The sequence below is a fragment of the Mastomys coucha genome, unplaced genomic scaffold, assembly GCF_008632895.1.
Source record: "Mastomys coucha isolate ucsf_1 unplaced genomic scaffold, UCSF_Mcou_1 pScaffold22, whole genome shotgun sequence".
NCBI classification, from domain to species: Eukaryota; Metazoa; Chordata; class Mammalia; order Rodentia; family Muridae; genus Mastomys; species Mastomys coucha.
Genome location: NW_022196905.1, coordinates 28,125,233 through 28,152,241, shown reverse-complemented (window position 1 = coordinate 28,152,241; position 27,009 = coordinate 28,125,233). Strand labels below are relative to the sequence as shown.

At 54.1% G+C, this 27,009-nt stretch overlaps 1 protein-coding gene across 6 annotated transcripts; it reads right to left on the bottom strand.

Moving 5' to 3' along the window:
- Window positions 1-1,548: 1,548 nt before the first annotated feature.
- Window positions 1,549-17,366, bottom strand: Fgfr3 (fibroblast growth factor receptor 3). Of its 6 annotated transcripts, none has more exons than XM_031341008.1 (18): window positions 17,121-17,366; window positions 16,576-16,782; window positions 11,123-11,392; window positions 10,773-10,826; window positions 8,786-8,955; window positions 8,578-8,701; window positions 8,306-8,496; window positions 6,400-6,544; window positions 5,723-5,913; window positions 5,231-5,376; window positions 4,875-4,996; window positions 4,689-4,799; window positions 4,417-4,607; window positions 4,180-4,302; window positions 4,025-4,095; window positions 3,660-3,797; window positions 3,413-3,518; window positions 1,549-3,229 (listed from the first exon to the last, which is right to left on the bottom strand). In XM_031341008.1, the coding sequence occupies exons 2-18, from the start codon at window positions 16,676-16,678 to the stop codon at window positions 3,029-3,031; spliced, it is 2,457 nt and encodes an 818-aa protein (XP_031196868.1). In that variant the 5' UTR covers window positions 16,679-16,782; window positions 17,121-17,366; the 3' UTR covers window positions 1,549-3,028. The 6 variants fall into 6 exon arrangements, with proteins under 6 accessions (XP_031196868.1, XP_031196869.1, XP_031196867.1 ...); XM_031341009.1 differs by having other exon boundaries at window positions 5,231-5,373; XM_031341007.1 differs by having other exon boundaries at window positions 5,231-5,373; window positions 5,717-5,913; window positions 17,121-17,314.
- Between the last annotated feature and the right edge of the window lie 9,643 nt (window positions 17,367-27,009).

Genomic DNA, 27,009 nt, shown 5'->3' with positions numbered 1-27,009 from the left:
GAGTTATGGATACTTGTGACCATCATGTGGGTGTTGGAATTAAGACCAGGTCCTTTTCAAGAGCAGCAAGTACTCTAAACAAATCACTGAGTCATCTCCAACTCAGAAGATAATTCTTGCTGCTGATCCTCTGAACACTACAACCTACTCCTACCCTAGATAATAGTCAGCCACAGGCCACTGGCAGTAAGCATGAGTGTCCTGGAAGCCAGCCTAAAGCAGGCCTGGAAACCACCCACCATCATTACTACCCATGTTCAAAAGGCAAGGCAGTGGAATAGATTCCTCCAGAGGAAACTAGACATAGCAGAAGGAACCTCACCCAGGTGGGTCATGGGAGATTGGAGTACAAATCAAGTGTTTGATGACAGAGCCACACATACTGTATTCTCACTGGGCAGTGGCCACCCAGGAAACCTTGGTTTCCTGACCTATGGCCCCTACCTCTCTCAGGACCACTCCTATCCCTGTGGACCAGTCCCTTGGTGCTAGCTTTCCCTAGATCTACAAGAGCCCTGGACTTGAAAAGGGCCTCCCAATTACCATACAAAGCTATGCTCAGCATGGCACTAGAGGGCGCTACAGGATGACACACAGCTCTCATGGGTGGGCAAGCTTGTTTCAGGAATAAGAATGCATCCTCCTGGTGCCATGCCTCTACACATACACACACATGCTGGTATGTGCACATATGCTGTTCTGCAGGCTTTAGTCAGATCCTTTAACTGCCTTCTGCCTAGTCACTATCATGTATCTGTGTGGCTCTGAGTCCCCGAAACTGTCTGGTGCCCCTTAAGAAGTTGCTATGGGTAACCAACAGAGAGCCACAGCCTATCGTTTCCCTTATAACCCAGTACCTCCCTGAAGATCCTCAAGCTCCTATTTCAGTCTAGAACCAAGACTCCAGTCATCTTGACTTTTTAAAAAATCCTCTCACTTAGAAGGTGGGCCTGGTCCTAGCAAGGGGTGGAACCAGGGTGGACATTCATTTGGTCCCAGGTCTTCTTCCAAGGTTAGAAAGTGTTAACAGTCAAAATGCTAAGTTCTCTCTGCATTGTCCAGAGGCTCATTATGTAGACCAGCTTTGCCTTAAACTCAGAGATCGCCTGCACTATGCCTGGCCCAGTGTAGATTGCTTAAACCAGGGGGTTGGCTACCTGCCTTTTCCCCAGAGGACTTTCAAATATAATTAAGCATCCAAGGTCCTTATGAGATTCCTCCCCTGTCAGGACAGCCAGGGGACTGAAGAGACCCAGAACATTTCCTCCACATACATATCCATGATCCCCTCCTAAGGACACAACTTGCCTGCATCCTATCCTTGGCACCTCTAGACTCTGGTAACCCTGACCAGCCTGCCACTTTGGGCCACAGGAAGGCACCCCGCAGCCCAGCTGTCCTTACCCTGAGAAGGGACCAGTACCTTCTAGGGACCAGCCAGAGCAAGGAACTGCTCAGTCCTCAGGTGCTAGTCTCCCTCCTCCCCTGAGACACAGCCCTGGGCATTCCCCTGTCCCCACAGGCAACAAAGACACAGCTGCACCAGTCTTAGAACTCATGGAAATCAGAACCAGTTATCTCTTTATTTTTCGGAAAGTAAGTTGGCTGTGTTAACAAAACCACATTTGCCAGTGTAGGCTGACAAACCACGTGCTAGGCCCCAAGAAAGTCACCCTGAGTCACTGTCCTGACCCTGCTGGCTGACAGGCAAGGGACAGCCACCCAAGCCTAGGGCCCAGTAACAGTACAAAAAGTAACAAAATTGCATTCATCACTGTCTCCCAAGCTTTGAAAGGTAGCAGTCTAGGCTATAAAAGTCTAGAAGCACTGCATAGGAAGTGTTAAGCCTACTGCAAAACAACTTGTAAGAACTCAATAAATTATAGATAGATAAACTTGTAACAGATATCTATTAACATCTGAACCTTCTTGCAGGGCCAGCCCTTCCCTGGGCACAGGCTCCTGCCTGGAATACATAGCAATTAGAATAATCTGTATGAAAAAAATACCAGATCACCTTGAAATTTTTAAACATCTCCTAAAGAAAGTTCCTATATAAATCTAACCCCCCACAAAAGAGGGCCAAAGGCAACAGAAAATGCTCCCTGGAGCCAGCTCTAACTAGGAGAGCCACTGAAGCGCCAAGGGGCCACATCCAGCCTTGGTGGAGGCCAAACACACCTTCTCAGCAACTCCCTAAATCCAGCATAAACCTCTTCAGCTGTTAATAAGTTACAACTTAAAATGGCTGCAATACCCTGGGACTAGATGCTATGAACCTGGGGTCGGGGACTGGAGCTCTGAGGGTTGATAAATAGCTTTACAAATATACAGGTCCAGGTACAAACAAAACTGCGGTGCCAGAAGAGTCCCTTGCTTCTCAGCCTGCTCTTGCCAGTTTACTAGTGAGCCCCATGGAGTATCTTGCTCCCTTGGGCCTTAGCTTTGCCTTTTTCCATATAGATATTCTTATATATATGTATGTATATATATATATATCATACACAACATCTATTTATATAAATGTACATTTTCCTCTGGAATAAACCTTTTTGATAGACGTTATATATCCCACCCCCTTCAGGTACCCGTAATTTGTCTCTGAGGGGCAGGATGGGAAGCAGGCAGCTGGAGGTGTCGAGCTATGACAACCCCCAGGTACAAGGTGCCATGTAGGAGAGAGGCTTGCCACGTAGAGCAGAACCTCTCTGCAGGCTCAGCTTTGGGCACTGAAAAGGCTAAGGTCCACTCTGCGCATGGAGTCTAGCCCTCTCCACAATGGTCCCTGTAAGGTAGCAGTGGAAAAAGAGGGAGCCAGAACCCCAGGGTTGCACAGGGTGGACCTCTTACATTCTTGTTTGGTGCTCCTGGCCTTGGCCAGTCAGGAGATCACTATACAGCAGTGCATGTCCCCAAGGGGCCTCTGCACCCAGGAGCCAAGGATAAACACGCAAGAAGTCCTGTCTATTGTTGGCCCACTGGCCTGGGCTGGCTAAGGTCCACTGCACACCAGCAGTAGCAGGGCGGGCTAGGGTCCGCGTAAACATTGGCTGGGGCTTGGTCTGTGGGACTGTTGGCCCTTCACGTCCGAGGTCCCCCGTGGTGTGGGTGGGCCTGGGGGTAGCAGGTCATGGGTGAACACAGAGTCATCCCCGGAGGAGCTGGAGCTAGGAGTGTCCTGGCCACTTGGTGAGTACTGCTCAAATGGCACAGAGAGGTCCAAGTACTCCTGTTTGGTGAACACGATTGATTGTCAGGACTGCCCTTAGCAAACGTGTACCCCCTTTTATCCCCCACCATCTGAGTTCAGGCTATGCCCTCCTATAGGCCAGCCCTTCCACTGGAGTTCCAAGGAGCAACACCCATGGTAAGCAAAGCAGCCACAGAGGGGGCAGGACTGAGGGACACTTACGTCAGTTGATGTCACAGTGAGGATGCGGTCTAAATCCTCTACCAACTGCTTGAAGGTGGGCCTCTGTGAAGGCACTGCATGCCAACATTCCCGCATGATCATGTACCTGTTGCAAGTACAGCTATGGGTCCCTGGCCTGCTGCCCATCTCCACCTCACCCCAGGCCACCAGTCCCCTACACATCACAAGGGCCCTGGTAGGATTCTTGCCACCCCAAGGAATGGATAGAGGAATGGGCGAGGCTCACAGATCATGTGTGCAGTTGGCTGGCTTGTCCATGCGGTGGCCCTCTTTCAACAGCTTGAAAAGCTCTTCCACTGGGATGCCAGGATATGGTGAGCCGCCCAGCGTAAAGATCTCCCAGAGGAGGACACCAAAGGACCAGCTGCAGGGGAATGAGGACAGAAGGCCTGTTACCCCTGGCCCACTACTGCAGCAGCCCTGCACCAAAACACACCACCAATGGGCATAGTGGGGCACCAGGATAAAGAGAAGCCAGGGCTGTGCTGGTGGCCCAGTGAGGGGACCAAGAGCCCGAAGGCTGCAAAAGTGCAACTCGCGTCTCGTCTGTCTTCAGATCTCCCTACCCCCATCCTTCGTGGGGACACATACACATCACTCTGGTGGGTGTAGACTCGGTCAAAAAGGGCCTCTGGTGCCATCCACTTCACAGGTAGCCGGCCCTGGGCAGAGGGAGAGGTGTTGGCTCTTGGGTAAGGCCTCCTGGTAGGGCCCTATACCCCCAACCATGCAGGACCAGGGCTCACATTTGTGGTCTTCTTGTAGTAGTCCAGGTTGTGGACATCTCGGGCCAGGCCAAAGTCTGCAATCTTCATCACATTGTCCTCTGTCACCAGGACATTTCTGGCAGCCAAGTCTCTGTGAATACACTGAGGAGACAAAAGGAACCTGGGCTAAGCTGAGCACTCCCCAGCTCGGGCAAGCTAGCACTCATTCTTCCACTCAGAGAGGCGCTACCCAGCCTGGGCCCTGTCTCTGCCCACCTTCTGGGAAGCCAAGTATTCCATGCCCCGTGCCACCTGGTAGGCACAGGACACTAGATCCTTGCAGGTAAGCTGTTCTTCTGGAAGCCTGCAGGCATCAAAGGAGTAGTCCATGCCTGGAGGCCGCCGCGCCCGGAGAAACTCCCGTAGATTGCCCTTGGCTGCGTACTCCACCAGCACATACAAGGGCCCTGGAAGCACAGGCACCGTAAGAGATGCTGTGAGACTCGGGAGCCCCATCCACCAATGTGCCCACCTACCACCTGACCTACCACCCTGTGTGCAGGCCCCCAGCAGGTTAATGATGTTCTTGTGCTTGCCAATCATTTTCATCATCTCCATCTCAGATACCAGGTCCGACAGGTCTTTGTCAGTGGCATCATCTGTACCGGGAACAGGGGTGTCAGCTTATGGCCCCATAGCCCTCAAATGCCCCCTCTACTTCCCTCCCTCCTCACCTTTCAGCATCTTCACAGCCACAGTGACAGGCTTGGCAGTGCGGTCCTTGTCAATGCCAATAGCTTCTGCCATGACAACCTGTCCAAAGCAGCCTTCTCCAAGAGGCTTACCAAGCGTCAGCCTGGCCATGGAAACAGAGGCAATGAGTGTGTGCCCAGTACCCCAAACCCTCATGAGTCATGTACCCCTGTATCTCAGAAGCCTAAGAGCATTTGCTCATGAAGACAAAGAACGACCCCTCAAACCTCACCCTGGAGTACCTCAGGAATACCTTCACCTAGCCCCCAGCCATAGAACCCCCACCAGGTATATACTAAACCCCACCAAGTACATATTGTCCCTCACCACCACTGACCGGGTCCTGGATAGCTCCCACTTGGGGTCAGCAGGCAGCTCGAGTTCAGAAACATTGGCCAGAGCAGGACCTTCTGTGGACTGCCGGGTAATCCGGAGAAGGGGTGCATTGGAGTTCATAGAGGAGTTAGATTCCAAGGACACCTGCTTGGGTCATCAGGATAGGTTGGTACCACACAACGTGGGCTGGGCATTGGAAAAGGGGTGGGGGTGGTAGAGCCTCCAGGATGGCTAGGTCAAGTCTACGAGGCAAGGTACGGGGCCAAGAAAAGGGCTGGCTGCTCGGACTTCTACACAGCGGTGACTGAAGACTACTAAAGATGTTTTGCACCTCAGAGTAACTTGAGTTCCAAATGGGAATCAGAGATAAGGAGGTATCAGCCTACACAACCACAGGGAAGTTTGTTCCGGGCGGGCCCCAGCCCCTGCTAGGACTTTAGGGAGACTTGAGGCAGGACAAGGAGCTCAAAACCTGGTATCTACTTTCTGTTACCTGTCGCTTAAGCGGGAAGCGAGAGACTTTCTGCACGGTGGGCGAGCCCAGGCCCTTCTTTGGGGGACTGCGCAGGCGGCAGAGTGTCACAGCTGCCACCGCCAGGATGAAGAGGAAGAAGCCCACCCCGTAGCTGAGGACACCCGCGTACACGCTGCCAGCCTCATCAGCTTCCATCAGCTCCTCTTCAGCTGCAAAGACACAAATTTGGAGGTCTCATCCAGCCTTTTCAAACCTTCCTCCGTCCAGAACCACAGGCCCCAGTTGAGGAGGGAAGGGACCTGGGATATTCAAAGAGGAGGGGCCAAAGGCCCCTAGTCACCTTGTAGTATAATCAAAAAACATCTGAGAGTCAGCAGGGAAAACACCCAGGAGAGAAACCCAGGAGAGAAGCCCAGCAAAGCCAGAAGCACCCTCACCGCTACCCAGGCACCCAGGAAATGCCAGAGCTTCAGATCAGGACTGTGGGGGCCCCTGCTAGAGAAGAGGCCCTTGCAGGACCAGGACAGGCAGGGCAGGTTCATGTTCCCATACCAAGTACAAGGCCTGGGTGAGTTTCACAAGATGAGCAGCAATATGCTGTAAGGGGCCCCCTGAAGTCCCTGGCAGCTTTGGCATGTCCTGAGACAGCACCCTAAGAGGACAGGTGCAGCGTGAGCAGCAGCAGAAGCCAGTACCTGGCAGCACCACCAGCCACGCAGAGTGATGAGAAAACCCGATAGAATTGCCCGCCAGGCAGGTGTACTCCCCCGCGTCCTCAAAGGTGACATTGTGCAAGGACAGAACCTCTAGCTCCTTGTCGGTGGTGTTAGCGCCTGCGGTCTACAAAGAGAGAACAGAGCGCGATAGGCGAGTGCCAACACCTCCCTTTCGGTACCACAACAGTCCACATGGAGATGATCCAGCCAGGCTGCAAGGAAAACGCCGCCGCCGCCACCACCACATCCTTGGCCACCACCATGGCCCTGCCACAGCCACGGAGGCCCAGGGCCCTCTGCCTCCTGCACCAAGGCACTGAGCCTGAAGCCAGTCCCTCCACCAGTGGCGAGTCCTCTGTCCCAAGGTGAGCAACAGGCAGGTGGGCAGCACGGTGCCACGCAAAGGCAGCATGCAGAGTTAGTGCAAAAATAGGAGAGATGCAGACAAAAGATAGTCAGACAGATGCATGATGGGAAGCCAGAAGGCATCAGCCAGCCAGAGATGGATAGAAGGTCAATGCTCATACACAGCGCAGGGCGTGGGTCCTTTACAGGCTCTAAAGATCTTCTGAGTATGCAAAAGGACAGCACAGGCCGTGGGGGAGGGAGCTCTGAAGCAGATGGTCAGTCAGTGGTAACTGGGGGCTACCAGTGTTGTTGAGGCATCACAAGTAGAGTTCGAGCCACAGGCAGGGTCAAGCAGGGTGGGTCGTGCAGGGCATGCAGGCAGGTGCATGGCTGGGGCATTGAAGCTGGAGCTCAGCGTGCCAGGCAGGACACATGGGACAGAGTTGTTACCTGCTTGGGGCCCGTGAACACGCAGCCAAAAGGCCTTCTCAGCCACGCCTATGAAATTGGTGGCTCGACAGAGGTACTCGCCCCCGTCCCGCTCCGACACATTGGCCAGGCGGAGGCGTGCGTCTGCCTCCACATTCTCACTGATCCAGGACTGCGGGGACAAGAGACTGGGCTCAGGCACACCCCGAGCCAGCTCCAGAAGGACATGAGGATGAGGCAGGGCAAGGGAGATCCCCAAAGATGGGCTGGGGGCTGGGCAGCAACACCTGGAAAGCTGCCTGGGGAGGGGGCACATCATGGCAGAGGTGGGTGTGGTTTCAGAAAGGGCCTTCTCTCCATGTCTTTCACCACAGGTACACATACATGTTTACATACACGCACATACAGAGAGCGGAGGAGGAGAGAGGGAGGGGGAAGGGAGAGATAGAAAACCTGTAGCCCACAGCCTCTAAATCCTCACCCCAGGGATCATTTTAGGGCGACTAGCTTATTCTCGTGAACATCCACACCCGTGGTGTGAGGCACATTAGACAGGACCCCAGTGGCCTCTCTCTCAACAGCCAGGATTCCTGTTCCAAACCATCCTTATCCACCTCCCCAGCCAGACCTCCTTGTCTCTTAACAGCTGTTCTCTTTGGGCTTCCAGTGTCGCAAAGTTCTGACTCGGGTATGGAACATGCTACAGGCAGAGGGAGGGCAGGACAGAGCCAGTGCTAAATGCAAGCAGATGACACCGGCCAATCCAGGCCAGCTGGAGAATGTCTAGCCAGTCCCCCAGGGTCCAGAGGGTACTAGCTCAGCAGTCATCCTCCTGCCCTGAGCTACCGTAACTGTCACTCAAGAGAATACTTCTGCAGGCTCAACTCTTGGAACAGAGAAGTCCCATGGCAGGGCACAAGTAACACAGAGCCTACCTAGAGCTCAGAGCAGGTGACATGCACTGGGACTAAGCTCTCCCTTTTCAGAAGCTCCAACACCTCGGTAAATCCTAACATAGCCCTCAGCCAAGAGAGACGTATGGGCCAAGGTCAGGGCAGCCCCAGCTGAACCACCACCCTGCCAGCCACTAGCTGGTGCTAGAGCCTACCTTGAGTACAGTGACGTAGGGTGTGCCGTCAGGGCCCACCTTGCTGCCATTCACTTCCACATGCTTCAGCCACTGGATGTGCGGCTGTGCATCGCTGTACACCTTGCAGTGGAACTCCACGTCGCTGCCCAGAATGGCTGTCTGGTTGGCCGGCAGACCAGCCTGCAGGATGGGCCGGTGTGGGGAGCGCTCTGCAAGAGGCAGTCAAGTCAGGGGCAGTGGTCCAAGAGTTCCAGGGATGCCCTGCCTTAGCAACCTGGTCTGGCCCTCACCCAGCACATCCAGGGTGTACGTCTGCCGGATGCTGCCAAACTTGTTCTCAACCACGCAGGTATAGTTGCCACGATCAGAGGGCACCACACTTTCCATGACCAAGCTCCACTGCTGGTGCCGAAGCTGCAGGTAGGTAGTTTGTGAGTAGATCCAGGCTAGACCTTGTCTCCAGCACCACCACCTCGCAGGCCCCTTTCCCAGACCTACTTTGATGCCCCCAATGCGATGCTCCCCTCGGAATTCTTTGCCATTCTTCAGCCAGGAGATGGAGGGGGTAGGGTTGCCAGCAGCTGGGCAGCGGAAACGAACAGTGTTTGCAGCTGGCACAGCCAGTAGTTTCTTATCCATACGCTCCGGGCGAGTCCAATAAGGAGCCCCTGATGGCAGAAGTGCCCATAACAGCTGTAATCAGCGCCTTCCAGAACTTCCCATGCCTGCCTCTAGCCTGCTTCTCCTGTACTGAGAGTCCACTGCTTTGCCTGAATGGGCTCCCTAAGCCTGAACACTGCATTTACAGTTGCCCTACTCTCAGATCTTAATATATCTTCTCCTTGCCCTTTGGTGCAGGCCCATGGATAGATGTCCCCAGAAGGTATAGCCTAGTAGGACGCAGATCCTGAGAGGCAGCTAGGCCAGGTTATCCCACTAGTCTGCAAAACCCGAGCTAGCCTCTGCAGTGCCCACAGGCTGGCCCACTCCCTTCAGGTCCTGCTTTCCCTCACTGAGTGCTGCTGATTCCTCTGGGCTGGGTGGAGGATGCCACCCTGCTAGGACTCCTGAAGCAGCCCAGGGATCCAGGACAGAATAGCCCCCTTCTGCAGTGACCTTACTATGCTCTACCACAGGACCATGTGCCTCTGCGGGTGGAGAAGCCACCACACAGGGGAAGAGAACAGTCTGCATACGCTGGTAGGGAGCCCTCCATGCTGAGCTGCCCTCCCAGGCTCCTAGGGTGGCCAGTAGGCTTGGCACACTCAGAGACTGCAATGACCTAATGCTTCCCACTACCAGGCAAGGTCCAGAAGGTGACCCTTTAGCCACCTCAGAGCCCTGGCCCATGTCAGGCATAAGCACTATACAGCCTGGGAAAACCAGGAAGGCAGCAGCAGACACAAACTCAGAGCCAGGCCACTGGTAATGTGGCTGGTGCAGGAGCCGGGGTGGGGTGGGGGGAGGGGGGGCGGAGCAAGCAACTGGGTTAGAAATTTTGCTCTGAGCCAGGCAGTGGTGACACACCTTTAATCCCAGCACCTGGGAGGCAGAGGCAGGAGGATTTCTGAGTTTGAGGCTAGCCTGGTCTACAGAGTGAGTTCCAGGACAGCCAGGGCTATACAGAGAAACCCTGTCTTGACAAACAAAAACAAACAAAAAGAGAAAGAAAGAAAGAAAGAAAGAAAGAAAGAAAGAAAGAAAGAAAGAAAGAAAGAGAGGGAGGGAGGGAGGGATGGAGAGATGGAGGGAGGGAGGGAGGGAGGGAAAGAGAGAGAGAGAGAGGGAGGGAGGGAGGGAGGGAGAAAGAGAGAAAGAGAGAGAAAGAAAAGAAATTTTGCTCTGAGCAATCTGGTAACCTAAGGGAAAGGGGAAACGAGAAGCCAAACAACTCCTCCTCCTCCTCCTCCGGACAGAAGCCTCTGTTGGCTTCAGTGCTTGTGTAGCTTCCTGTGTAGCTTCCACTCTAAAATCTCATATAAGCCTCTATACCCACTCTCCTTCCCCCACACACCAGAGACTCATTCCTGTTTTCCCATAAATTTTATTTGATTCCTCTCATCACTTTGTCCCCTCTTCCCCAGACGTCTCCAAATGGTCCAAGTACTCAGTCTGCATAGCCTAGTCTCCGAGTTACAGACACACACACACACACACACACACACACACACACATACACACACACACACACACATTCCCTCTGAGATGCCCTCTTCACAATGTATACCTCAGCACGGCACGGCCACCATCCCCTCCTGCAGGCCTGAGCCGACAACCACTAGTGCCCTTCATCCCTGGATCTATTGTTCCTCAGCAACAATCTGAGCTCCATCCCTGCCTATCCTCACACCTGTGATGCCCCTTCAATACCAACGTCACTGCAGATCAGCCCTGCCTGCTCCCTGTTCCTGGAGCAGTGTTCCCTTCTAACCATCAGAAGCATCTCGGCCCTGACCAGCTCAGTGTACGTAGGCTATAATCTCACCTGTGTCTTCAGCCACGTCCTCCCCATCTTCATCATCTCCTGAGGATGGAGCATCTGCAAGTTACAAGTGGGGGTTCTGTGATTCCCCTATCCAAAGACCTTTTGCTTCCCATACCTGAGGGCCACTGCTCTCCACTTTCAGGGCCCAATGCTCCCTACCTTTGGGATCCTGCCTTCACAAGGCCATTCATTCAAAAGGAACCTACTTAGGGGTAGCCACTCCTCTCTATCAACAGCCAGTAATACTCTTAGGCCAGGAATGCTGCTGCCACCCGTCCCAGGAGTGTCCTGGTCTCCCTGGCCATACAGCTGTTCAACATACACTGCAGCCCCACCTACCAAGTACTTACCTGTCACACGCACACTGAAGTGGCACAGCACACGCCTCGTGAGCCGGTGCTGGCAGCTGTAGACCCCTGCGTCCTCATGGGAGGCATTTAGCACTTGCAGCCTCTGAGGCCCCACCAGGATGCGGTGAGAGGCCACCAGTCCTGCACCATCCTTAGCCCAGACAGTGGGTCCTGTGGGGGCACCTCCAGGTGGATGGCAGCTCAGCTCCACGGTGTCCCCAATGCCAAAGGCCACCTGCTCCTGCTGGCTAGGTTCAGGCCCTGGAACCTCTGTGGAGTAAAATGGTAAGCTATGAAACAGGTTCTCCAAAGCAGCATGCTGGAGACCCAGCACTTTGCTTTGCAAACACACTAGCAAAAGCTGTATAATAGGCAAGTGAGAGATATGCTCCTGGAGCCTGGGGTCCTATCAGACAACATTCAAACCAGGGGTGGAAAACTGTTTTAGTAAGAGCCTAGGAGCATAAGTGCCTCAGCTCTGTCAATCTCTGCCCTAAGGCTAAGGCTTCTGGCTCTGCCCTAAAGGAGGAAGCTATCCTCCCAAGGTGATTTGGAAGAGGCACAGCCGTCCTGATACCTGAATCATCTTAAAGTGCCAAGAAGGGTTTCGGACAGCTCTATGGTGCAGCACTTGCCCGGAATGCCTGAAACTTACCCCCAGCCCCACGAAAAAGTCACCAATTCTTCTTCCTCTGATCCTTCCACCATTTGGAAATGTAAAATCAACTCTTAGCCCACAGGGAAGCACAGAAGCAGGTTGGAGACAGGCTGTCCTTCCCTGGCCTTTGGCTCAAAGTTCAGAGAAAGAATAGGGAGCCCTTTCAGAACCCTCTTTGCACCCAGCCCTCATCTTGGCTTCTAAACCACTTTGGATGGAGAGCTAGGGAACAGAATACTTTCACAGGAAAAAGAAAGTTAGGTATGGTGGCTCATGCCCTCAGAAGTCTGAAGCAGGAGGATTGCTACAAGCTCAAGGCCAGCCTGGCTACGGTTTGAGACTGTCTCAAAAACAAAATGGGGGGGGGGGAGAGAAAAGAGGCAAGACAAGGTCATACAAGAACATGGGTGGGCAGCCCTCACTGGCATATACCATTAAGGCTGCTGTTCATAGGAGCTCCAGAGGCCAAAATATACCAGCTGGGGGATGCTTGGACAGTTCATGCCTTCCAACTTCCATACCCATGTCACAGAGCAGCCAGCTAATAAAATATGGACACCATTTGGGTCTTTTAGGTCTCTAGTCTGTGGGCTCTGAGACCCATATGAGCTCACAGGTTGGCCGAGGACATGGGATTCCCATGTCACAAATGAAGACCAGGTTGTTGGGGGGGGGGGGCTGTCAAGAGTGGCCTTGTGAGCCAAGTGGAACCAGCCACCCACCCTGAGGGCTAAGAAAGGAGTAGCAGAGCTCCTCCATTAGGCAGACATAAGTAATACACCTCTCCCCTACCCAGGTGCTTGCCCAGCTCATGAGGGGGCCCAAAGACTTCGCCCTCAGGGACATACCACCAGCTGGGCTATCTCCCCCAGGCCTCCCAGCCAGAACCTGACAATGGCCATCACAGGGCAGTTGGGCTCGGGGCCCAGGACAGGAGTGGGTGGTCCTGCTAAGGACCTCCTTCCTCAGATCCAGCTGGACTGGCTATAATGTCACTTGTCATTCCGCCGACGCATGGCCTAGATTCGAGGCCCAGCTGTCCACTCTGGCCACACTGTCCTTAGGCCCAATTCTGTCCATCCCAGAGACAGTCCACAGGCTCAAAGTCCACCAAGATTCTGACCGAGCGAACTATATATCCCCAAACTATCCACAAAGCTCATGTCCTTCAGAGTCCCACAGCATTAAGCTGTCCTAGGTAGGTCCCACGGTCAGCGGCCTACTATCCTGACTTCCAGTTCTCCAGTCCTGCTACCATGTCCTATGGAGACCACCCAGTGCTAGAAGTTGCTTGACTTCTCCCTCCACAGAAGAGCAAGAACAAGCTGGTGAATAGCCTCAGTCCAGGCCTTGGCCCAAAGGCAACAGCCAGTTGGTTCCAGTTTGGTCTGGGCAAGACAAACGCTCAAGCCATTCACACAAGTATTTGCTTTAACCTAGTCCAAAGATGGACTGGAAAAGAACATGGCTGCTCCCAAGCCAGACCCTTGGAGAAGCAGATGGTTGGAGGTATGGGGTGGCAAGGGGAAATGATTCAGTCAGCTCAAAGAGCTGACCTTTGATCTGCCCATCCATCTTGTCCACAAGAAGCTAGGCAAAACTAGACACCCGGACTTTGGGGGCCTTGGGCAACAACATATCTACCAAGAACCACCACCACAGGGCTTAGAGGAACTTATGACCTGAATCGGTAGTGACAAGGGGAACTCCGACACCAGCAGCCTCCCAGTGTGCACCAGTGACTCCCTAGGCCCCAGCAACAAAGGAGCCAAATGCAGCACTCAAGCACTGGTACTTCTGTTGTGCCCTTTAAGGGGGCAATGTCCCTACCACACGGATCCCACAACACCTATCCCCATTGCTATATGGTACTAACATAGACCTGGGTACCACAGACTCTCACTGTTGCAAGCTAAGGGATACTATATCCCAATCCAGTTGTGCTGGGTATAGGGTCTCCTAGATTGCCTCTTTTCCTCCACTACAGCACAATGTGCAAATCCCAACTTGCAGACCTAAGATCCAGAAAGACCTGGCTAAGGGTCTAAAGCCTTGGGCTAGCAAGATGGCTTAGCAGGTAACAGCACTGGCTTCTCTTCCGAACATCCAGAGGTCAAATCGTGGCAACTACATGGTGGCTCACAACCATCCATAATGAGATCTGACGCCCTCTTCTGGTGCATCTAAAGACAGCTACGGTGTACTTACATATAATAACATATTTTTTTAAAGTGTCTAGAGCCTGTAAAACAGGGTGTGGGAATAAAGGGTGCCTGTGCAGAAGCCCCCTGAGTCAACAGTGGAGTGAGACCACAGCTTAACACCTGGAGGGAAGGGCTGCATCCCTGGCCTGGAGGACCTGACCAGCATCAAATCCAGACCTGGTCTGAGGTTGGTCAGCCTAAAGAACTCCAGGGACTTGGACTTTGGAGCAAAACCAGGACACAGATCTGAGTGACACCTGCTTTGATAGTGAACACAGCTGGTGTGGGAGGTATGGCCAGGTGTATGAGTAAAATAACCCAAAAGAAAGGAGGGTGTCTTCCCCAAAAGGGCCTTGAGTCAAGGGTCTCTTCGCCTGCCTCCCTCCTCCCCGCTCCCCACCATCCCACCTTGAGACATTCCACACTTTATTATAAAAGTCAAGAAAGGAAGATAGAAAAAAAGAAAAATCCAGAGGCTGGGCGGGCTAATGAGGGCTTACTGGGGATTATCTGGTTTAATCCCCCCCAAACAACCCTGCCATTACCAATCCTCTCTATCAGGACAGGTGAGGAGACTCAGGTTCTAGGAGAGGACCCAAGCAGGCCCCAACCCCAAGACATCATCTACCCACACCACCATCACATCCTGGGTAACTCGTTTTCCTTCTAGGCACAACTACAAGGGGGGTTCCAGGTCCCAAGTAAAACCTGAGACCTGGAGGACAAGGAGATTCTAGGCTCAGCATAGGATCCAGAGCTTCAGGGTCTAAGATCAGCTCAGGTTAATGAAACAACCGGGAAGGCCAGCAAGGCTCAAAGTCCAGCCTTGCAAGCAAGGGGTGCAGGGAAGAGGGGGCAAGGGAGGTGGAGGGCCCTGCTTCTGCAAGCCGGCCTCAGGGTCAACTTCTGGACCCCCCTACGGGTTACTCTCTCCCACACTAAGCACACCAGCGGGGCTTGCCCCACCAAGGGTGGCCAGGTTAGGCTGGGATCTAACCTCGCCCCACACAGCCCTTGACCCCAGCCAGCTCCGGCTTGGTAATTTATGTTCGTAGGGAAAGCGCCTGCCCAGACCTCTGTAAACTTCACCAGGTCTTTGTATTTTTACAGCCCGGCCCATCTCGTTAAGGAACCGGATTAAGTTTATTGGCCTATCAATTCCCTACCTGTCTCACCAGCTCAAACGCAGAAGCGAGGGGTGGGCGCACATCCCACCGTTCCCTGGCGGCCTGGCTCAGCTTCGGTTCCCGCAGTAGGGTCGTGCCAGGAGGCCACCGTCACTGCCTGGAGCACTGAGAGGGTGTGTGCTCCGCCCCGCCGCCCCTACCCGAGCTCTCTGACACCCGACGCAAGGGGTAATATCTTCATCTGAATGCACATGCTAATGGGGTCCCGTAGCTGGCCATTCGGCGCCCGGGAAGCCAGGCAGTCCTAGCAGGCGCTAAAAGCGCGCGCTGACCTCCCGACCGCCTCTGTCACGCCGCTGAAAGACACGCACATTCAAGTTCCCGGCCCACTTTCATTCATAAAAAAAAAAAAAAGAAAGAAAGAAAAAAGAAAAGAAAGAAAATGACATTGTTCCAGGAGGCTGCAGCCGCTGGAGAGAGGGGCGCGGGGGCGCCGGGAGGGGCACACAGCCATCTGCCTCCTCCCGCTGCGCCCGCCGCACTCGCACCTCCCCGAGAGGCCGCGCCGCCATCAATGCGCGGTCTGTGGCCGCCGAGGTACAAAGGAGCGGCTGTTCGGGCCTCAGCTCGGGTGGGGCGACAGCTTACCGAGCGAAAGCCTCCCTTCTCGCGGCCTCCCGCCAGACCGCTGCTCTGCTTTGCCACGCTGCCACCGGGCACAGCCGGGGGCCGCGCGCGTCGCACCTCCGGGGCAGCCGAGGGGCGCAGAGTGGACCGTGGCCTCCCCTTCTCATCCTTGGCCTCCGACCCCGTTGGAGGGCACTCACTGTCCCATCGGACTTTGGCGGCCAGCGGGGCTACCGAAGCGGCGCCAAGATCGGGGACAACCGCCCCTCGTCTCCCAGCGTGCGGCCTGCAGGGCGGTCCGTGCGCGCCCCTGGGAACGGACCCTTACTGGATAAGAGGGGAGCGGCGGCACTGAAGCTGTCACCTTGTCATACGAAACACAGACAGCTGAGCTTTGGCTGGGATACTACTATGCACCTCGCAAAGTCCTGTCTTCCTTTAACCGAAGCAGAGCAAGAACTGTTCGGGGAGGACGGCAGAATCAGTTACAGGCACTTTTCGTCCTCTCAAAGCCGAGAAGCAACAATAGGATATCATGCGAAGTCAGCTCAAGCGCCTTCCCGACGCGCCTCAGCCTGGGACCACCGCCACGGCGTACGGGTCCCCGTGACGCCTCGCACTTGGGTAGTGGCTCCCAGCCCACAGACACCCCCATAAACTACCGCGTCCGAGCTGTGTCAGCGATCTGCGGGATGGGGGGGACAAGACCCGGGTGCACTGGCCTCTGTGGTGCTACTCCCCCCAACGCCCCTTCCTTACCCAAGGACTGTTCGCCGTTGCCAAAGCCCCTGTGGTCCAGGGCCGGCCCCCGGAAAAACACCTTGGGTCAGTCCTTACCTGCCGCTCTCCGCCCAACTCGCTGCTCTGGACCGGGAGGCTCGGAAGTAGCTCCAGCCACGACCGCCACGCAGAACACTAGCACGCAGGCCGGGACTACCATGGCTCCAGAGCGGGGGCCGCGGCGTCCTCAAGCGGCGCGCGCGGGCATGCTGCAACCCCCCCACGGCCGGCTCCGGCGCCGGTGGGAGGACACCTCGGCGGAGCCTACAGAAGGAGAGCACCGAGTTACTCCAGAGGGCAGCGGGGATCCCTGCCCGCCCCGCCCGCCCGCCCGCCCGCCCGCCGACTCCTAGCTCTCCCGGGCTGCCTGGCGCCGGCCGCCTCCTCCCAGCCGCTGTCCCTCCCTCCTCCTTCCCTCCCTGGTTGCGGCAGAGCCCTCCCAGGACGGCGGCAGCAGCGGCAAACTTTCCAGAGCGGGAAGCCCGCGCCTTGCCCGGCCTCGCCGCACTTACGGACCACTCCACTTCTAGCACATCGCGCCCCCTGACTGCTTCTGAGCCCGCCCGGCCCCTCCGAGCGCCAGCCGAGTCCTTCACACCAACCTGGCGGCCGCTTAGAGCCCAGCTCACCACGCGCGGCTCCGGCTCCGGCTCTCGGCCCGCTCTTCCAGGGTCTCCTCTGTCCCAGTGGCCGGCCGCCCACCGGTGAGTCCCACCCCCCCCGCCGGAGCGGACCGCACGGCGCCAGCTGCTCCCGCCACCCCCGCTGCCACAGTGCACTGAACTGGGGCTGTCCGGTGCACAGCAGCCGGGGCGGGGGTAGGGGGGGCTGCTCCCGCCACGCCCCGAACACTCCCCTTCCCCGGCGGCCAAGGGGCGGGGATCCGAAGAGGCGTGGTCAGACGGGGAGGGGGGCCGCCAGGCGGTCCCGGAGGGCGTGGGAGCCCAGCTGGGGCGGAGCAGGCGAGGCAAGGGGTCGCACACTCGACCCCGTGAAGCAATGAGGAGCTCAAGACTGTCTTCCAGTACGCTTCTCCCTCCAAAAAGGCTGTGCTCAGGGGTTCAGAGGGTTGACCTTGGTGGGGGTCCAGGTGTAGGGGCATCTTCACAGGGAACCAGCCCCTGAGCTGAATGAACCCTGTGCAAGGAGCATTAAATCCTCAGGCGCAGAGCCTGACAGTATTCCAGGAAGACAAATCCGTGTGAAGAGGCCTTTCAGTGAAGGATGGAGCAGAGTTTACACGATGAAAGATGCAATGATTGCACCCTGGAAAAGGAGGACATGCTGCTGTATTTCTCAAACTAATCAGTGCTCAGGGATGATGTCCACACTTCCCCAAGAACACACAGGTTTGGAAGAAACTTACTACCCAGTCTCCCAATAACAAGAAGAGCTGGGGTAGCCCGGTGGCGCACGCCTTTGATCCCAGCACTTGGGAGGCAGAGACAGGTAGATTTCTGAATTCGAGGCCAGCCTGGTCTACAAAGTGAGTTCCAGGACAGGCAGGGCTACACAGAGAAACCCTGTCTCGGGAGGAGAAGAAGAAGAAGAAGAAGAAGAAGAAGAAGAAGAAGAAGAAGAAGAAGAAGAAGAAGAAGAAGAAGAAGAAGAAGAAGAAGAAGAAGAAGAAGAAGAAGAAGAAGAAGAAGAAGAAGAAGAAGAAGAAGAGCTGGGGATACCAAGTAGGGGAGCCTGCCCTACCCTAGGGCTGCCTGAACTCCAGCCTATGGATGTCCTAGCACAGCACACCCATCGTGTGGGGACACATTCCATCTGGGGAGTGTCACACTGACAGCTGGTCCCTGGAGGATCAGCCTGGTCACCCCATCATGCTGGCAAGCTGTAGGTCCTGCCTGGCAGAACTTCTGTAACAGCAACCAACACCACCCCCACCCCGTGACTGATGGCTTCTGTATCTACCCTCACAAGGCAGGGAACCTTGTCTCACTTTCAGAGAAGCTCCACAAGGCCTAATGAGGCCTATGGGAGCCAGATGCGTGGGACCCAGATATGTGGGGTCTTGCTTGGCTCAGTGCTTCTGTCCAGTCTGGCTGTGTGTGGCTTGAAGGACTTAACACTGCTCGTCACACACACACAAAAAAATGCCAAGTGGGCCATGAAAACCTTGCACTGGCTCACTGATCACTCTTATCTTTCCCAGATAGCTGAGCAGGGCCCTGCCCCCAGAGCCCTCATGCTATCATCCCCTTGTCCACCCTAGAGCTGGGCAGCTCTGCCCTTACTCCTGCTTTGGCCAAGCACCCGTCCCTGCAGACTGGCTAGAATCCAGTCCTGAGTTCTCATGGCACCCCCAGGCAACTGCCCCACAAGTCCTCTCCCAGGATGCCACCCTAGGGGGTCATAGCAGACATTCTCCCCTAATCTACTGGCAGATTAGTTATCAGTAAATGAACCAGAATATGAGCTCTGACCCCTCTTTTCACCCCCTTCGTCTGGAGGATTTACCAGGACCCTCCACACCCTGTAACTGGGAGCTGAGCATCCATCCAAACAGCAGTACGTCTTTATTTCTGAGATGACCTCCTGTTAGAAATACCCAGGCAGGAGTCTCAGGCTAGTTAGTGCTGGTTGTTCTCTGAACCCCATGGCCCAACAGACCATCTCTCTCAAGCTACCTTGTTTTCCAATGGGCTACACATGCAGAAAAGAGGATTCCAGACAGGGTATTTCTACTCCTCTGATCCTCCCCCACCCAACCCTGTGGCCCGACATTGGCCAACTCTTATAGACCCCTGCTCAACTGCAGCAGTGTGGGGGGGGAATGATAGCCTCCTTTGTCAAAAATTAGCTCTGTGGGGTTCACAACTTGTATTCCTATTTGAGCCTTTTTCCAGATTAAAGTCTGGTTGTCTTAAATTTACTTTCCCAATTCAGGACAACAGAAGTCTGAGGTCAAGTTGGGCTGGCTGTGGGCCCGGAGGAGTCGTTTTCCTGCCTATTCTAGCTCTAGGGCCTGCCGGCATCCGTGACTAATGGTCATCTCACTCTAGTCTCTGCCTCTACCTTCACATGGCTTCTGTGCCTTTGCCGTCTCTCCCACATCTCCCGCCTCGCATATGGACACTTGTAGTTGGGTTTAGAGCTGTTCATAAAGTGCAGGATGATCTCACCTCAAGTTTCTTCCCACCGTTATACTTGCAAGACTCTTTTTCCAAATAAGGTCACATTCATGGGTCCCAGGATCTATGGCACACAGACCTGCCTTTGAGGGAGCTATCTTCTGCCCACTACACACCTGCCAGTTCCTGGTCCCTTGACATTATGCACATCCTGACATTGACTAGGTGTTATCGACTTTCCAACATGGCTGCCACTGTCTGGTGGCCCTTTCATCGAAGGGGCACAGCATTTCTAAGACTCCACTGATTCTATGAGAGTTGATGTCAATGTGGTCCCTGTGTTACAGCCCCCAAATAGTTGCAGCTCACTTGCCTTGCCCTTGATACCAGGATGGAATTCCTGGAAGGATGGTCTGTTTTCAGTGAGATTTTCAGGGTTTCTCTGTGTAGCCCTGGCTGTCCTGGAACTCACTCTGTAGACCAGGCTGGACGTGAACTCAGAAATTCGCCTGCCTCTGCCTCCCAAATGCTGGGATTAAAGGCGTGCGCCATCACTGCCAGGCCAGGATTTTCTTATATGAAGTGATTCTTCCCAAGCCAGTAGGTTCAGCAGGAGTCCACCTACTTCTCAGAGACCTACACAAGATGAGGCTGAGCCCACCATTCTGTCATCAATGCAGGAAGGTGCTAGCCCTTAAATCTCCATGATGCTGCCTCTAACTTAGCCACTATTTTATCCCAAGTCCCTCAGCTGAACTCCAGGCTGTTATTACAACCAGGCTCTGAGGAGGTGGTTCTCTTTGGCCCATGGAGAAGTCTCAGGGGACAAGGGTTGGAGCCTGCCAACAGCCAGTGCTGATGATAGGGGGTTTCCTAGTGATAAAGTCTCCTTCCATGCCTATACCTCCTGGCCCACTTGTAAGGTTTACATAGATGGAGTCGTCTTCAGTGATCATGAGTTGAGGGCAGAGGCCGAGTCAGGCATACTAGGGATAGCTCAGGGTTTCAGAGCTCGGTAGCTTCAGCTTTCTGGGGCCTATGCTTCGAAGCAACAAGGAAAGAAACTGTGGTGAGGCATCTGCTGCATGTGCCCTGGAATGGAATCCCTACAGGCTGGCAGTGGGCAGCCTGATATTTGCCCTTCCCGGACCTCCCCAGTCAGACCAGGGCTGAGGCTAGGGAAATGGCTGTGAGGTATGGTCAGCCAGGAGGAGTGGGAAGTGGCTCTCCTGGACAGGCCTGAAATCACAACTCACCTGCTATAGGCCACAGTGGGCCTGAAACCCAGGCAGAGGGAGCTGTGGGACCCTGCCAAGGTTGTACTCAGGGAGGGTACCTGGTCCAGCAGGGGCAGCTGCCTATGAGGATAAGGGAAACTGAGCCCCAAGGCCAGGGCCTGGCTGGAAGGACTGAAGGCTTTCAGAGCCCAGAGCTGCTCTGTCTCCTCCTAGGAGTCCCCATTCCTTTAGCTACTGGAAAACATCATGACTGTGTGCCCATAGGCTCAGGAGCCAGTGCCAGTACCATGGGGAAGGGGCTCAGAACTCTGTCTTAGAGGGCTGGCCTGATCCAACTTCCCCAAAGAAGAAATGGAACAGGTTTGAATGGCGATATGACTGTGAAAGTGTGTGGGTAATTTCCACCTTTCAATTTTATTCTCATAATTTGAGGATTAAAATAAAAGTACATTTGATTTTCACATTATAAAAAAAATTGGAATTTTAAAGAACATGAACAAGAAGAGAAAATATTCCAAAAGCCTCCAGCCAATACTAGCTACTATGTAAGATCCTTAATTTTAGCTGTGATCTTCCTGGCAGGTTAAGCGAAAAGGGCAATAAGATGAATCATGCACTGTTGGGAGCCTGGGTATACTGTGATATTCCAGGCCATGCTTTCTGGCCTTTTTGCCCCTTAGTTCACTCAGACCACTAGACCTCAAGCCCTAACTTTTTTTGGTCTGGAAAAATGTGCCTGGATGAGTAAAGAATGGGGACCAGAGCTGTGGAGAGACACAGGGCAAGGGTAAGACTACCCAAGATAATGAAGACGAGCTGCACAGCAGAAAGCCTGAAGAGCTGACAAGGGACAACCAGGGTGCCTCGAAAGCCCCTAGGAACAGTGTGTGCACAGGGCCGTGCCTGGCAGAGAGGGGGTGAGGCCGTGACAGCCCAAGGGACTGGCAGGGCCAGGCCGGTAGCTGCTGAGCCGTTCAAAAATCTATTTTCCTAAGTTCTTGGCCTGAAACCTCAAGTGTATTTTCCCTAAGTTTTATTTTTTCTTTGACCCCAAACTCTGGTAAATTTAAGGGAAATTTAATTATGGTGTTTTGGGTCCATTTACACTTAAACCCTCTCAGCATTTTTTCCAGGACCCTTTTGCAGTTCAGCACGCCTTGGGAGCCTTCTAAATGAATGTTTTATTATTTTTTTTTGAAAAGGCCTTGCCCCCCTCCCACCCTCCAGAACTAGCCTTCCTGCCAAGAATAAACAAGTCCTAACTCTGCAGGCTCCAGCAGAACTAGGAATCTAGGCCCCAGGGCCCAGCAGCCCTCACCACACCCTCTCCTCCACCCCAGTGGGTCTCTATTACACTGCACCCTTCTCAATCACTGGCCCCTCCTGGCATCACCTATGGTAGTCTTGCTCTGTCCCCTTTACTGGTTGGCCCTCTCACCCATCATCCCTATGTGACCTTCAGCCAAGCATTCATCTCTATTCTTTAAGTTTAGAGCAGCTAGCTCAGGTGGCATGCGTGTGTGTGTGTGTGTGTGTGTGTGTGTGTGTGTGTGTGTGTGTGTGTAGGCACTCAAACTCCGGCACAGCTTGGGTTAGGCAATCCAGGTCCTTGTGTGGTCAGGGGAATGTGAAGAAGCCCCATTTGACAGATGGGGAATAAGGAGGCACTGTCCCAGTTACTCAATCACCAGAGGTGACCACATTGCTTCTGGAGATGTTTCAGCTGAGCTTGGGAACAGTGGGATGTTTAGGGAGCCTTCAAAGGAGTTGGGACCTCACCAGCCCTAGGCTAGGGGCCTCATCAGCCTGGGGAAGAGGACCAGCCCACCCACAAAGCCTGGTAAGACTCTGAGGATGCTTAGGGTGCTGGGGATCCTGGAGGATGCAGGAGATGCTAACACATAAGCTTCTTACAGCTAATTGGAAGAGGTAGTTGTTTACAGAGAATTCACCCAATAGAGGCTGCCAACTCACGACCTCGTAGCCACCATGGGAGCCTCACTTTCCAGGAGTGTCCCAGCTAAGATCCAAGGGTCATAGGCCTAAATTTCAGCTCCTAAGTCTCAAGCAGAATCTGGTAAGAGGATACAGCCATGTCTATCACCTGGGTTCACAAAGTGGGCATACTGGATCTGGCAGTTGAATGCGTTGGGGGTGGGGGTGAGGGGTACGGGGGACAGATGTAGAGGCCACTTCCCTCTTCAGTCTCTTCAGTCCACATCTGAAAGTGTCTGCTAGACTCCACTGGAGGCTGACTGATGCTTAGGTACATAGTGGTATCTGTCTGTACCCCATCACAGGTGGGAAGGCGGAGGCATGTTCTGGGACCATCTCTTTTCTCTGAAAACCCCTCTTCTTAGGGTCTTCTTATGGGCTAAACAGAATGTTCACCTGGGATGTTTCTACCCAGAGGGCACATGGAGAGTCCAGGTACATTAAGAGGCCTGAGGGGCAGGCAGGCAGTTGCTCCTTAAACACCAGTCTCCACATGGTTCCCAGGTCCTTATTGACTTTGCTAACTATCCTAGTCACCCTCTTCTGTCTGAGCCACCACTTGCTCCCAGCCTCCAAGGTCCCAGCACTTTGCAGGATGGCCAGGCAGGGTCTACAGTGCCTAATAGAGATGTCTGTGCTTCTGGAGGCCCCCTCCTTGCCACGCCCATTGCCTGCCCCTCGCCCTAGCTGCTGACAGCTTTATTGTCCACTAGCCTGGACTGGGTAGGGACTGAGGGTGAGTTGAGTCAGCCCTCTGGGGTGGGAAGGTATTGACCATGGCTGAGGCAAAGGTTTAGAGTCTGATATGGGGTTCCCAGGCAGTATGCACACCTCCAACAGTCCAATATGTGTCCATGCTGACCTCTGCTCAAACTAGGCTGTCCTTCTGGCCCCAGCTAGGGAGTAGAGGATCCCATGACCTCTCAGGCCCAAGTTAAAGGTGCTACCAGCTGTCTGGGAAAGAGATTCAGAAAGTTTAACTCAGAGGAGCCGGGTCAAGGAGAAGCCTATCTGTACCTGAGGTGGGCACTCTACACCCCTCTCCTTGGAAACTGATGGGCCTCAAGTTGTCCTGCCAGATCAGCCTAAGAACTATGCCCCAGCTCCACAGTGGTGGCACATACCTTTAGTCCCAGCACTCAGGAGACAGAGGCAAGTGAATCTCTGTGAGTTGGAGGCCAGTCTGCTCTACAGAGTGAGTTCCAGGATAGCCAGGGCCACACAGTGAAGCCCTGTCTTGGAAGAAAACAAAAACAAAAACAAACAAACAAACAAAGAACAGAAAAGAATGATGCCCCAGCATCTAGGACAGCCTTCCCAGAGACCCAGTCACCATCCCGACTAGTGTCTCTCCAGTGCAGAGCAGGGATGAAACCCATAAGGGCAGCTGGGGCCAGAGCCCAGGTTCCCAAGCCCAAGTTATCTTAAACTGGGGTCTGTGTTGCCTCAATGTGGATCAAAGCAGCTTACCCAGCCGCACCAGAGCTGAATTCCCACAGTCACGTCCACCCTCCCTCCCCCTCCCCACTTCCCAGAAGGCTTTGCTGTCCCAGCCTCCTTGTCCACAAGGACCCTCTAACCCCACCCCCCTTTTCCCTGGAATGTTTTCCTGAGCATTTATATCCACTCTTGTGACTCTGTGGCCTGTTCCGTATCTACCTGTCACATAAGGGTCCCCATCTTTAGGAAGGCCTTAACTGGCTTCTAGGAGGTCAGGAAATACTACCAGATCTTTAGTTAGAGGGCTACAGGGTCTATCTCTGGGCAATGCATCAGTTCATCTGGAGGCAGAGGCACAGAACAGATGACTCCAAAGCAGGATCCCGTGGGATCATTGGCAACACAAGTCCTGGGGATGCCTGTGTCCTCAGGGGACTAACTGTAGTGACAGACAGTCAAGTGCCCTGGACGGGAAAGCTGCTGTGGGCCAGGGCATTGATATTCCTGAAAAATAGTTCTGTGAGCTCCCACTGCCCCTTGCCTGCCTGGGTACAGAGAACTGGGTTGGGCCTGGAAAACTGGGTCAGAGCAAGGCTGGGCAGGCCCCTGTGCCAGCACTGCCTCTTCTCACCCAGCAGAACACATGCCTACAGCAGGACAGGAACTCTCACTCAGCAACCTGGGACCCATATCCATCTCAGAACACCTGGCCCTGTCCTGTGTGCAATCTCGTGCAATTGTCTGGAAGCCACAAGAGTCTCAGCTGGAACTCTAGGCTTCCTCCAGCCCCACATATGCCTACCTACCATAGCTTGGGATAGCTGCAGCCTGATCCAAGCCCAGGATATTCCACTTCCCAGGGTGGTCCACCAAAGCTGGGGAACCCAAATATAATGGCCAGCATAAAAGATTGCTGCTCTCAGGAAAGGAATCCCTGCAGGAGACTTTGCACCCCTGGAGCTCTTTGAGATGAAGATAAGTAGTTGATGCAGAATCTAAAATCTTTAAAAGGCCAGCCAGCCTCCTACCCCAAGGCACAAAGCAAATCAAGAACCACCCCTTCTGCCTGCCCTAGGAAAATCTATCCCACATCTTCCTAGAACAGCATATCCTCCCACCCCAGGACTTTCAGGACACCCAGGACAGCCTGTTTCACCCATGGCAACCCTAGGGAAGATGCCAGGACCAGTAAGGGCTATCCCACAGCCATGGGACCAGCCTCACCCGGGGGGTTTCCCTCTTTGCCCAGTGTTCATTCTGATTGTACAAGGGACAACTTGGCTTGGCTCACAGAAGTTGGGATGCAGCAGAGCAGGCCTAGCAAATACCCTTTCCCATTACCTACCCTTTCCCTGGGATACCCTCTGGCCCCACAGAGACCTGGGTTTCCCAGGCCTGCCTGTCCATCAGATGTTGTCCCCAGTCCTCCTTGCTGAGTTCATTAGAGGGGGCAAGTCTCCAAACTATGATCACCCAATCCACCCACCTATCAGCAGTAGAAGACACCCCCCTCCCCCCAGCTCCTAAGACAGGGAAACTCTGCCCAGGACCCTTGCTACATTCACATGGGTTGTACATGCCCAGGAGTGAGGCTCCCTGTCACTCTAAGCCCGCACATCTGCTCTGAGGGACATGTCCCTGTCTTACCTTGCACCACAGACTTAAGGATTCCAGAGTAGCAACCTCCCCTATTCTCTCTCTCTCTCTCTCTCTCTCTCTCTCTCTTTCTCTCTCTCTCTCTCCCCTTCTTTTCTCTCTCTCTCCATGTTCTCCTTGTAAAGGGCTTAAAGGATTGTACTGCATGCTACTGTCGGGCTCACATAACTGGTAGTGCCAGAAACCAGCAGGTTGGGCAGGTGGAGACTCGATGGGTGCCACTCCCCAAGGCCTCTCTATTTAGCTTCTCCAGGCCTGCCCTGAACCTCCTGTTCTGAAAGGGAGGGTGAAGACAACTCCACCTGCTTCAGCTGCTCTCAATGTTGAAGGTTAGACCATCTGCCCTGCCAACAGGGGCCCCTCCCCGTCAGGCCTCTACTCTGGATCTCTGAATGTCACACACCCCTAGCTCCTTATTGGAGCTGAATATCTCTAATATGCAGGATGACAAGTTCCACCAACACCAGCTCTGATAGGGTTCCCACTAGCTTCCAGCCTTGGCCTCCAATAGACAACCACCTGACTACCCTTTCCATTATTAAACAGTATTGGGCCTGGGGCCTCAGCACATGAGATATCTTGGGCAGGTTTACTCTTAAGTATTATTTATAAAATATGGACAAAAATGTATACCTTGGGATGAGAGGGATTAGAAACCAAAGACTTCTGGAGGTCACGGGATGGAGCTTAGGCACATTGTAATTACAGTCATCAGCCTTCGGGCCACCCTCTGCCCTGGGACAGCTGGCCAGGGACAAAGAGAGAGAGCACTTACCAGATGTGACAGAAAGCATCTGAGGTGGAATGTGTGAAAGCAGGAGGTGAAGAGAGATAGAGGGACAAGTGCTGAGCAGACAGATAGACCTGGAATAGGTCCAGGTTCAGAGACAAACAGGATGCTTGTGGCCTAGCAACGGCAATGGTCCAGCAGCAGAGCATGAACACACGAAGGGGGCCATGTTGGTGCCTATAACCAGGCCATGAAGGAAAGAGGTGGCCCAAACCCTACCACAAGACAAATTCAGAGTCTGCAACTTTGCTCCCTCTCACAAGAAACTCAGCCCTGCCCCTGACCTCTGCAA

Excerpts from the sequence above, each read along its gene's own strand:
- Fgfr3 (XM_031341004.1), bottom strand. The coding sequence starts at position 16,678 with ATGGTAGTCCCGGCCTGCGTGCTAGTGTTCTGCGTGGCGGTCGTGGCT. Across the intron at positions 11,393-16,575 it reads AGTTGGGCGGAGAGCGGCAG|AGGTTCCAGGGCCTGAACCT; the intron begins GTAAGGACTGAC and ends TTTACTCCACAG. Across the intron at positions 8,956-10,772 it reads GGACGTGGCTGAAGACACAG|GGGCTCCTTATTGGACTCGC; the intron begins GTGAGATTATAG and ends TTCTGCCATCAG.